The 12,404-nt window shown below is 38.1% G+C and overlaps 1 protein-coding gene across 3 annotated transcripts in view; it reads right to left on the bottom strand.

Annotated features, from left to right (window-relative positions):
• Window positions 1-6,988: 6,988 nt before the first annotated feature.
• CDKL5 (cyclin dependent kinase like 5) overlaps window positions 6,989-12,404 on the bottom strand; it is a 123,566-nt gene continuing 118,150 nt past the window's right edge. For 2 of the 3 annotated variants that reach the window (XM_027688897.1, XM_027688898.1), the window contains exons 16-18: window positions 10,719-10,841; window positions 9,488-9,607; window positions 6,989-8,212 (exon numbers count right to left, since the gene is read on the bottom strand). In XM_027688897.1, coding sequence (XP_027544698.1) covers window positions 7,829-8,212; window positions 9,488-9,607; window positions 10,719-10,841 — 627 coding nt within the window. In that variant the 3' untranslated portion in view covers window positions 6,989-7,828. The remainder of the gene's footprint in view (window positions 8,213-9,487; window positions 9,608-10,718; window positions 10,842-12,404) is intronic. The other variant, XM_027688899.1, reaches the window with a different exon arrangement.

The raw sequence follows: 12,404 nt of genomic DNA, 5'->3' as shown, positions 1-12,404 counted from the left end.
TGAAGATCAGAGGGAAAGATGAGAGGCCAAGGTAAAGTGGTCCCTACTCCTCAGTTTGTTGCAAATTATCCTGAAGAATGAGAAACTAGCAGAGAAATTTTTAAAGTTTTTTAAAGCTGCACACAGGAACAAAAAAAAGTCATGGCCAGGACACATTAAAGAGGAACCAATCTAAACCTTATTGCTGACACCTAAATATTTGCTTAGAAGGGTCTCAGTTTACGTGTGGCAATAATGAAATTCCAACATGATACTTTTCTGCAGCAAAGGCTACTGGCTGGAAACTATCAGGGCCTTTAAATTTCTGGTAGTGCCTGCTGAGGGGGTTGGTGGGTTGGTACTGTTTAAAAGAGGGAGCAGCAGAGATTCTGGCCCTGAAAGGAAGAAACCACCCTCAGTGCCTGCAATGAGACTACAGGAATGGTGGGCAACAAGGTGCTTCGGAAACATCGGACTTGCAGACAGATACAAGCTGGCTTCTCAGAGCAGGGAGTTAGCCAGGACCTGGCAGCAATCCATCAGGCACAGGAGTCCTGGTTCTGGCCTGTTCCACTCATCTGAGCCAACCTATGTCTTTGGAGAGGTGCTCTGGAGGAGACAGGTCAGGAATAAGATCAGCTGTTGAACAATGCCAGTGTTCTAGTGCAAAATCTGCATTTTTATTAAAGACATATTTTGGAAGGCCCATTCAAAAATACATTGTGCTCAGTAAAAATTAACCATTTCCATGCTTATAATTAAGGTTACCACAGGATTTTTTTTTCTCTTTTAGAATATTTACAGCAACAATAGAAATTGTACAGAAGTTAAGGATGGAATACATGCTCAAAAAAAATTTGGTCAGGTGTACCAACAACATGATACAAAGGGTTGTATACAAACACTTTACAAATGGTTCATTAACCTGCATGAAGTCATCCTTAAATATTCAACACATTTAAAAATCAATTTGTATTCCAGGATTAAAAAGGTTAACACCACAACATATCCCTTCCACAACAGAAAGCACAGTAGATTTAAAAGTTTGTGCGCTTCAGATTTCTAGTAGCTGTTAAAAAAACATCAGGGAATCTTATACATAAATTTAGAAGTTTTGAAAGCTGCCTCCTCAGCCTGCTAATTTTGGAATAGTCTGTACTGGCAGATTGTGAAAAAAAAAAAAAAAGATTTTCCTAAACTTCATTCTTCCTTCTTTCTCTCAAATGACACAAATTTAAGATTCAGCATTTCACAGTGGAGATCTAAGCAGTCCTGGAAGTCCTTATCAGATTTAACCAGATTTTAAAATGCCTGCATAGAATTTCCAACCAAATTATGGTTTCAGGGAAGATTTAGCTTAATGTTCCATATAAACAAAAAATAATGTTACTCCTTTTAATTAGTCATATCCTTCAGTAGTTCGAGTCTAAGATGTGCACTAGTAAAAAAAAAAAAAAGGAAAGTCAAGACAGTTACTTATGCTTAAAGTTTTGCCTTGTAACTAAACAGCTAAAAGCTCTGCCCTTGGATTTACATGTCAAGAGTTTACACCAAGAGGTTCATATCCTATAGGAAAGTTGAATAGCGGCTTCCATCTTGTGCTATGAATATGCTTTAACATTGCTAATGGAAAGCTTTACGACATGGAAAGCTACTTCACGACATGGAAAGCTACTTCACAAGGCATTTCTATGCCTGTACAATTAAGATGCCACCTTGCATTTCTCAGAACGGATCCAGAGAAACCCCCCTGTGAAAACAGAGACCTGGTGGAACGGAAAGCCTGGCAGGCAGCGTGTTTTGGCGGGGGCACAATGAGGTAAGGTATCTCACCCAGATGAAATGGAAAATTAAAATGAAGAAAATCCTGAGCAAGTCTAAGGATAGCTGTTTAAGTAAAACAGCAAACAGGGTGGAGTAGTAGATAAGGCCTCTAACTCCCTGAAAATCTGCACTAGAGAAACAACAAAGAACAAGGCAACTGCAATATTTGAGAACCACAAAGGGAAGGGCAAGGGAAGACTGCAAAGCAGTGCAAAGGATGGCATTGGGATTCTAGAGGGAGAGCTCAGATGGCTTGGAGGTTTCAGAAGTATTTTAGATGAAGGCCCATCAATATTTTATTACTTGGTTGCTAACAGTACCTAGAGGAAGAATCTTTTCAGATGTCTCTTCAAAAGTTGGAGTCAATAAAAAGCTCAGAACAAACAAAATCCAGCTTTGACCACATTCTGCAAGAGAGAGGAGGTAGATTGACTTGCAGAGAAGACAAGAGATGTGTAGTCACTCTTAGGCTAAGAGACAAATTCCTTGTTCAGACTCTCGGGCCATGTGTTAAGAGTCACTTTTGCCCGGCTGCATATTTTGAGTTATGTTCTAAAAGAGCCTGAGAAGCAATATGATTTGGTGGAATGAAAGCATCCAAACATAGTGGGGCTGGTCCTCTCACACCTCTCATGCATCTTCCACTTAGTGTGTCAAAAGACAATTTTTGCATCAAAGAATTGGCTGTGCACAAGGTCATAAATTTGCATCAAAGTAGAACTCAGAGCAAGTAAAATTCAGACCTAATACATCAGATTTACCTATGCTGTCTCACACGGTAGCTGTTAAGACAGTCTGCCCACAGAACAGATGACCTAACACAGTTTTTATCCTAAAATTGAAAGAGGATCTCCTATAAAATTTGCTTTGCTTAATTTCCATGAAATCTGCTTCATGATTGCAAAATGAGAAATCTTCTGTTTCAGTACAACATCTGAACCAAGTGATGTGCACAAGCCTTCACTTGCCTGATGAGCCTGAGCATTGATGCTGCTGTTTAATCCGTTTGAAAAAGGTGCCAACATCTAGAACTTCCAAGCTGTGTTAAATTAAAAGGGTTTACTCAAATCACACCCTTTTTAACAAAGGCCAGAAGTTAAATGGCTTTTTTCCTCATTCACTACAAACCCAGTTAATGAATGGTTAATATCATGACACCATTAGAAAGAGCTGTGTAGGGAAAGGCACCTGTTCTTAAATAGTGTCCTGATTTGAAGGTAATTTAAAAATAGTTACATAGGGCACATCACCATTCCAACCATCTTCTGTGGCACTCCTATTTCAAATGGTGGGCCTACTTACATGAACAACGGCCTAGATGCATGGTTTGAGACAGTAGCCCATTGACAAATGTATTATGTATGCTAGCTTGAATGGAAAAATATTCATTGCCACCCCACAATTTGCAGTATATTATATATGGCTATCCTTTTCCTACTCTTTCTGTGACTGGGATGCAGATGTTCTCCCAGCTCTACTCTGACAGTGTTCAAAACATACAGAATTGATTGCATGCAGGTATTTTTGAAGCATGTCTCACCATCAAATCATTATAAGACAACAAAAAAATGAAACATGAGTGAAAACCCCAATACTTCCAGAGCATGGCTTCTCTCGAAAGTGGCTGGGTTTTGCCTTAGCTACCTAGATCACAACAGCGCTTTTACAGCTGTATCATCTGTGTTCCCTCTTCTTACAGGGAGGTCTACAGCACTGAATTGTTAAGAATACTTTTTTTTTTTCTGTGTGAACACAGGAGTCCACTCAGCTAGTCTACTCAGCTAACAGCTACAGCAGCTTCTGAAGAAAAAAAAAGGTTGGTATGTAGCTTTTTAGACAAGTAAGATTCATCTGTTAAGAGACCTAACTGCAATGATTAGGAATGGCTAAAAGGCTACCACAGGCCACTGCTTCTTGAAGAGTCACTCCAGCCTTGCTCCCAGAAACAAGTTGGTATGGCAGAGAGAAAGGTGACATCCCGAAGACAATCTGAGGGTGTCTCATACATTTGGAAGTTTGAAGCCTGTTTTGATATTGATCTAAAAGAACAAGTATTGGCAAACAGAGTAGTGTTTGGGGAATGTTTTAGGAAAAAGAGACCAAATCTGGGACCACTGACTTCCTGCCAAGAACTCTCCCAGTGCTCTGTCCTGGTGACCTCTCAGAGGAGCAATGAAGCTTGGACAGCAATAAATAGAGCAAAAAGCATTAAAGAGCTCTAAGGGACTGTTCTCTGTGGTCAGGTCTGCTGAAACTAGATGTTGTTCTAGGTTAATACATTTACATGGCAGTTTAAAAGGACATCTTAGACACAAATACAATTTCAGTTAAGATGAGTTTAAGGTGCTTCTTTTTCAGTTAAAAAGATCTCAAGAGTTATAGCAAAAACAGACAAGTTTAGGCAGCTTGAGTTCTGCAAAATGACTATAATTTCTGAAACTTAGTTTCCTTTCTATTCACATCATTAATGATGCCATAAGGCAAAACAGATTGCTAAAGAACAAAATGTAGTTTCACTAAGTTTCTTTATACTAAGTAAATCTATAGAGCATGTAGCACAAGACTCATAGACCAGTGAAAAGGAAAGCTCACACTTACAAAATAGTTTGCTCTGTAATTCTCTTCCCTTTATTAAGCCAGCAAATCTCAGTCACTATAAGACTCCTTTGAAAGCCCCAACAAAATTACATTAGCAATATTCTAAATATTGGGAAGTTAGACCAAGTTAAAAATACACAATTCATCCCAGCACCAGCTGGCCGAGCTGCTGGAATTTCTTTCCAACAGAAGGAAGAAAATACTACATACATTCAACACAATTTAGTATTCAACTGAAATCTACTATGGTTTGTTGAACTGGAGAAGAAAATATTCTATGAAGTAGAAACGACTTCCTGTAACTATGGGCCACCAAATACTTGAACATTCCTTGGGTCACCTTTGAAGATTTGCTAACTACTTTAAACAGCTATATGTACAGTCAGAGATTATCCTGATTTAACTCCATAGGTACTGAGGAAAAAAATCCTTTGGAAACATTTTTCCTTGCTAGAAATAAGAACAGCCACATACAGCCCAGTATCATCATCTCCAGCATGAAGCTCTTACCAACAGGCTAAAAATCTTGCAGAGGCAAAAGGATACATATCCACAAAGCACAGAAGACTCTACTCTGACCACTTGCTGGGAAACAGAATCATCAAGCTTGGAAGAGACCTTCAGGATCATTTAGTCCAACTGTCAACCCAGCACCACCATAATCACCTCTAATTCACATTCCAATGTGCCACATCCAGACACCTCTGGAACACTTCCAGAGCCAGTGATACCTCTCTGGTCAACTTATTCCAATGCCTAACCACTCTTTCAGTGATTTTCTTTATTTTCTAATATCTAATTTGAACCTCTCCTGACACAACAGAAGGGCATTTCCTCTCATCCTTTCACTTGAGACATGGGAGAAGAGGCTGACCCCCACCTGGCTACAAACTCCTTTTTGGTCATTGTACAGTGATGAGGTGCCCCCTGAGCCTCCTCTTCTCCAGACTAAACAACCCCAGTTCCATTGCCCTAAAAGAGACATTAAAACCACACTGCTTAGAGCCCCACTCTCTCTTGTGAGGGATTTCAGTGGCATCAGGCCATTTCAAAGCAGGGCTAACCTAGCTGTGACCAAGCAGTGAATCTAAGAGAGATTGCTGAAGTATGCTGCTAAACTCCAACAGTGATGACTAGTAAATATCACAATGTCTTCCCTGGATGCCCACTGAACTTAGAAAAAAACTGAATACCCTTTCATGTCTACTGTATTTTTATATGCTTTATATATGATATATCAATACAGTATATATCATATATAGAGAGATATCATATACCATATATATCTATAGAAAAATCACATGCACATTTCTTGCAGGCAATTGACAAGGAAAGAATTCTTATTTTGTAATTTTTCAAATTTACTAGACTGACTTTTAGCCCCGGACAAACCCGATATGACATCCTTCCATTCTGTTCTTTCTGATGAATTTTTACAGTAGTGGTGCCGAATTTGCTGTGTTAGAACTTTGGTATGACTCAAGAGGTACTGAACAGCATGTCCAGTTTTGCATTGTTATCCAAGTAGGAAGTTCAGCTCTTACTGCCTGGCTTCTTCTGTTAACTACATCTATGGCTAAATCATCAAATTTACATTCAGGTTAATCTCATTTGGAAAAGACAATGTATTTGCAAGTACAAGTGTCTTACAACGACAGCATCTAGAAAACAAACTGTGCTGCAGAGTAATGAGGGAGTTGAAGTAATGTATTTAAAAAAGGAAAGATTGTATTGTTCTGACACTACAGGCCTGGCTCTCCTCTTATTGCACAAAGTTTAGACTGGCATAACTCTTGACTCCTACTGGCTAACCTTTGATTTAATTTACCGGTAGCAACAGAGGAATCAGGGTGTGTATTTGCTACACTTGACATTCACCAATGTAAAGGCAGTTTTAACTACGTTGTACAGGAGACTGGAACCCAAGATCTAGTGTTTTGCTGAGACTGGTAACTGAACTGGTTATGGGAGTATTTAGATAATAAGACCTAAGGAGAAATTAAGCTGCATGGCAACCTTCTCCCTCAATATCCAAATATCAGATTTGTAGATTTAAGTACATCCTGAAATATAATAAAAAGTGCAAGATTAGTTTAAATTTTAATACAGTGTTTATCTTATTAATTAATAGATTGCTAAACAAGATGTAAAATACACATATGCATAAAAGCTTATACCATGATCTGCAGTGCCATGCTATGCGTAAGTGTCGAAGTTTGCATTTCACTTGCAATTCATGCTATGTTTCTTTGGTTTTCACCCCTGCTATTAAGTGGAAGAGCACCTGCTTTCTCTTGTAGTCATGGGGCACTTCATTTCTTTAGAGGAAACAAAAATTTGGTACTGGGGCTCTGTGCTCTGGATGCAGATGCAGAAATCCCATTAATATTACTAGGAAAGCTAAGGACACAGGGGAGAACATACCACATTTAGATTACTGTACAGTTCTGCAGTCTCTTACATTTAGCCAATACTTCCAACAAAATAGCCCATAAAAAAGCTTGGAATTGAATGTTGTCTTTTGTTTGTTACCAATAATGCCTACAATACTGGGCTGTCATAGCCAAGCAAGATTCATACTGTTACAGTCATGTTTATATCCTCATTCAACTTCCTTTTATTAGAAGTATAATACTGCACTTTATATCACAAATGTATAAAAAATATGGCAGATAGTGTCATAACAATACTTTTTTTTAAATGATTATATTTAAAAAACAGACAGTTATTTTCCATTTATATATATATATTTATATATAGAATAAAATACTCCTGATGCAATATATAAATGTTACTGTTAGTTTTTTATAGAAACTACTTTAGCTGTTGCACTGCTTCACAATGTTTCAAACAGCTCAAAATAACTTTACATTATAACATAAAAGATATGATTATAACAGTACGATATTAGGTCATCATAAATAAATATTACAAATCCTATCAAATATGGAAATTTAAAAAACAAATTTAAGACATACAATTTAACTTTAAACCCTTAACAGGGATACACTTTTATCACATAAACCCCACTGTTTTAACTAGGCAGCAAAAAATGTAGTAAGGGCATAGGTCTAGACATGAATGTTTTCACCCTTATAAGTGCCAATACATACCAGAAGTCTCCCAGCTTTCAGACAAGAGATGTGCACTAAGCTGGAATGTAAATGAGAGAAAATGGCAATGCATTTTCTCCCTGACCTGCACACTCTGTCTGGCATCCAGTGACATTTCTGATGACTGGTAATTCATAGTTCAACTTGTTTTACTGTATAATCCCTGACTCTCTCCGTGGTGCCAAACAGCATAGCTCCACATGTACATATTGCACACCTTTATAAAGCTGAAAATGCAGTCTTACCATCATCAGAACCACCACCACTCCCCTATGCTGATCTCCACCCAAACTGGCCTATTCTCTGGAGTGCAATTACAAGGCTGTCTCTTTTAAGTCATTCAGGTTTGGCATTCGCGACCGGTTTGTCCGGGTGTACGTGTGCCCGTTCTGTCCGCTCTTGGAAGGCAGCTGGTCGGAGTAGGGAGGCCCATCACTCACGCTCCTGTTCACGGGGGAGACGTGCCAGGTGGGTTCCAGCTGGCTCGGGATCTGCAGCGTTGGCCTGCTTTTGGGCGGAGCCTCCTGCCGCACGTTGCTGCTGCTGCTGCTGGAGCTCTGGCTCATGGGGTGAATCCGCACTTCAGAAAAAGAAGCTTTGGCTGGCTGACTTGGTAAGGGCTGGAAGCGGGGCTCAGCAGGGACGGGATGGTTTGAAGAGAGGTGTAAGAGCTTTCGAAGAGATTTTAATGGCTGGCTCTGAAAGACACGCAGAAAAGCACTTGACCTTCTGCTCTCCATCATATCAGAATTCCTATAACAAAACTGTCATAACCTAAACCGAACATCTTGAACTTCACAGGACTTTTAATTTGTATTCATTTGGTATATTTCGTTACAAGCTATGACTACACACCTGAGAAAATGTCTTCTCATCACGATTCAATCTACTAGCTACCTGACAAAGTGGAACCTTTTCTACATCAGAAAAAAAATTGCTCCCATCAGTTATTTCATCCTTGTTTCCTTTGAAAATGCAGGCATAGACAATTGCATTAGCTGTCCATCTGTCACTTCCCTAGCTATTAGCTTTAGAACCTTAGCCACATTTTGTGAGGCACAGCTATCAGAAATACAAAGATTTTAAAAATTTTGTGAACATCAGTTAGGGGTTAGAGAGAGTCTTGAGTAATCATCTGCACTGAAACAAGGTCTGGCAGAACTCTGCAGTACCGTATTTTGCTTGTTGCTAGCTGGGAGATAAGCAGCTCTGGTCTCTCACAGCTTCTTTAACTGGTGAGCAGGTTAAAGGAAAACAGAGATACGGAGTTACTGAACATGGGTAACAGAAGCCTGGGGAAGCCTGAGTACACAAAGTGATATGAAAACAGCCTCACTAAATTCCATGGCTCACAGAGCAACTTGTTTCTTCAAATGCTGCAGCTGCAACAAACCCTCTTTTCCAGTTTTCAATGTGATGGCAACAGAGCACGGCACTGAAGCTCCCTCCCAAACCCTGTCCCCAAAGCTGGTTTTAGAACTGGAGAAAAGAAAGTTGCATTACTGCAGTTCTATGATCCAAAAATGAAGCCTGCGTAAACTGCAGTCTGTGCCAGCCACACCATGGCGTGGTCTCGATGCTCTGGTGACCACCCCAAGTATCAAACTGTGCCTTGTGGCAGCACAGCCTCAGGATTCACCCTTCCTTACAGAGCTCTCTTGAGGGCTTTGGTACAGCACTGCATTGCACCCACAGATGTGCACTGAAACACTGCTTGCCTCTAATACAAAAACATAAAAATATTTTGAAGGGCTTGAAGACTGACACAGAGACATTTAATCTCTCTTTTCCTTGTCATTCATATCTAGATTTTCAAAAAATTATGCAGGACCACAGGCATATAATTTTTTATGTTCAATCAGCAGAGAATCAGAAGTTTATAACGTCAAATGCAATTTTTCTATTCACCAGAGAAAAAGCTTTCAAGATACCTCATTGATACTAAAATACAGGGAATTGACAACGCCACTTACATGAGGCTGGATTTCTGTCATCTTCTCAGGATGCCAATCTTTCTGCCTGCTGCTCTGGTGATTAGAAGAATGAATGGCTTTCTGTAATGCCAAGAGATCCTGACCATCGGTGTTAGGCATCTGCAACAAAATATTAAATACTGGTCTCCTAATATATTCTTAAGAATAGCTGTAAATAATTTCCCACAGTTAATTACAGAACACAAGGGAAGCCCATTACTGCAGCAGAATTGCAATGACCTTTCAATAATTTTCCCCATAGTAAGAGCAAGTGGCTGTGGATATCATGCAGATTTGCTCTACCCTTAGCCCTTAAAGCATTCGCATGCTGTTAGTGTTATTTGCTGTAAGAGAGAGCAGTTAAACAAGGCCTTAAAAATAAAAAAAATAAAAATATTGTTGAGCCTCATCTTCATTTAAAAAGCATTCCATACTGCAGTTAAGACCATGGATCAGTTCTATAAATTTGTTCCTGAGTGAAGCAGACCAAAGTCTCTCTAAACTGATGTCTTGATTGATTTTGCCATCACAAAACAAAGAGCTTTTTCTTTTCCCTTCTTTCTTCTCCTCCACAAATATCCCAAACTAAAGCAAAAATTAGGAAACAGCCCCAGGTGAAATTTTAAGGCAGAAGGATAATTTAAAACTTAGATGCAGATTTTTATCTCATTTCAAGAATTCTAAGCAAAAAAAAAAATCAAAAAGTAACCTATTTTTAATGCAAGCTGCTTTTTATCATGAAGAATCAAGACAAACAAAAATACAAGACACATGAGCTAAAATTTCTTTTTCAGATAATCCATTGTTAATACCTGATTGATTAAATTTATATATAAATAGCAGTTTTTATAAAAATATGTATTTATGATATAGCTATAAACCAAACCAGGTTAATTTTTTTCCTGATTGAAACAGAATAAGACAGTTTATTTTTAAACATTCCCAATTTCACAACTATTTCCCAACTATTTTCCTTCTTTAGTCTTACTCCCAGGAGTCATTCTCTCTGGAACTGCGTATGTTACATTTTCAGTATATCAAATGCTATAAAAAAATTTTTTAGGCACAGCCTATTTCAACAGAATTTTACTTAAATTTATTGAACTGGCCCAAGATACTTAACTGGCATGAAGAGGAAGTGACACCATGAAAATAAACCACATGCTGCTGTAGTCAGTAAAACAAATTTACTGGAGCATTTTACAGTGCTACTGTACTTAAAAATTAATACCATGGGTAGAGTGACTACAGGAAGCTTTTTCAAAGAAGAACTATGCTTTAAATTATTCTTTGAATTAAAAAGAGGAAAGAGGGATTTCTTGATGCTTGGATTCTCCCCGTTGGTTGAGTCTGTCTGCAATATAAGATACAAAAACTAAATGCATAGTATTTAAATTCAAGAGATCTGCCCTTACTATATTTATCCTTTTTCTTTCTTTCTTTTTTTTTTTTTTTTAATTCCAACAATACATGTTATAAAGCCTATAATTTTCTTTGGGGAAATACAACAATGATTGAACAAAAAAGCCTATGGAACAAATTCAAGGAACTCAATGCATAGAAAGCATGTAAAAAAAGATCGGTACACCTCTTCTTATTTCCATGTTCATTAGGAATGCAAAGTGTGTTTCAAAGCCTTTTGGAAACAATTGGTAGGTCTTTTGACTTTACCGAGCTTTGGATTAAATCCTGTAACTCTGGCAATCATTTGTACTTATGATAATGACCTAAAGCAGTGTGACATTTCTTATTTTTATATAAAGAAAATATCAAAGATACACTAACAATAATAGCAATTGGTTTCAGAATAAGCAAAAAAATAAAAGTATTCCATTTTTAAATTGCAAAAAGATTTAGGGCTCGAAGATGAATTATTTCAGTTCTATCATAAATATGCCATTAACAACTTTGTATATAACTGCGAGGACACTGGCTGTTTTATTTTAATTTCTCTAGCACAACCAAAGAGCACATCAATGGATGCACAAACAGCAGACAGAACTATAAGATATTAAAATTATGAATGAGATCTGCTCAGGTGCAAACAAGAACAGGACACATATGCTGTGTCTTGCATTATTCTGCTTGTCATAAGAAAACTTTATAATGCAATAGAATTATTATATGACTAAACAGAATGATGAGTGTACTACCAAAAACAAGGGGTTTCAAACAGCTTTCTCAGCTTCTAGATTCCATCCAAATTAATGAAAGAAAGTAAAAAATTAGCATAGCTTAGGTTTAGGAACTTTATGGTCAGAAGATCTTCCTGTTTCAAATTCATTAAATTAAAAAGGAATGAAAGCATTGCTAAGAGAAATGCTCACCTGCAACAATTTTTTTCCAAAGAGTAATTTCTTCAGACTGACAGCTTGAAATTTGTGCCAAAACCTGCAAAACTCAGGCTCCTCTGAAGATAGTGCCTACTGACAATGCACAACCCTCATGGATATGAAATTGTTTGATGGCAGAGGACAGAAAAAACTGTGACTCTAGAAATCCTCATAAACTTTTGCTAAAGCAAAGTTTAAATGTTACTAAAAGACTTCGAACAAGATGAAAAGGAGAATGGATAAGAACAGCTCTGCAAAAGCAACATTGCAAAGAATTCCCATAACAGGCAGGAACAATTATTATCCCATGAGGTACTGCACCTGGAGAACTCTAGGGAGAATGATTCATGGGAACAACTCTGCAGGAGGAGGCGTCAGGAACTGGGATCAATTCTGGGCTATTAGATATTTTGAGAATGACGTTACTAAGAAGATGCCTTGAATCCAATTTCAGATATCTTTTATGACTCCTATGATGATCACCAGCAAAATGAGACTTGCCAAAGGATATCAGAAGTAAATCGTAGCTATGATGTGCTTCCTGGCACTGTGACAGTCCTCAGGTTAAGTTTGCTATTTGCTGC

This window comes from Neopelma chrysocephalum, unplaced genomic scaffold (assembly GCF_003984885.1).
Source record: "Neopelma chrysocephalum unplaced genomic scaffold, ASM398488v2 Primary Assembly neopelma1_76, whole genome shotgun sequence".
NCBI lineage: Eukaryota > Metazoa > Chordata > Aves > Passeriformes > Pipridae > Neopelma > Neopelma chrysocephalum.
Note: the sequence above shows the minus strand (reverse complement) of the source record. Positions and strands in the feature narration are given on the sequence as shown.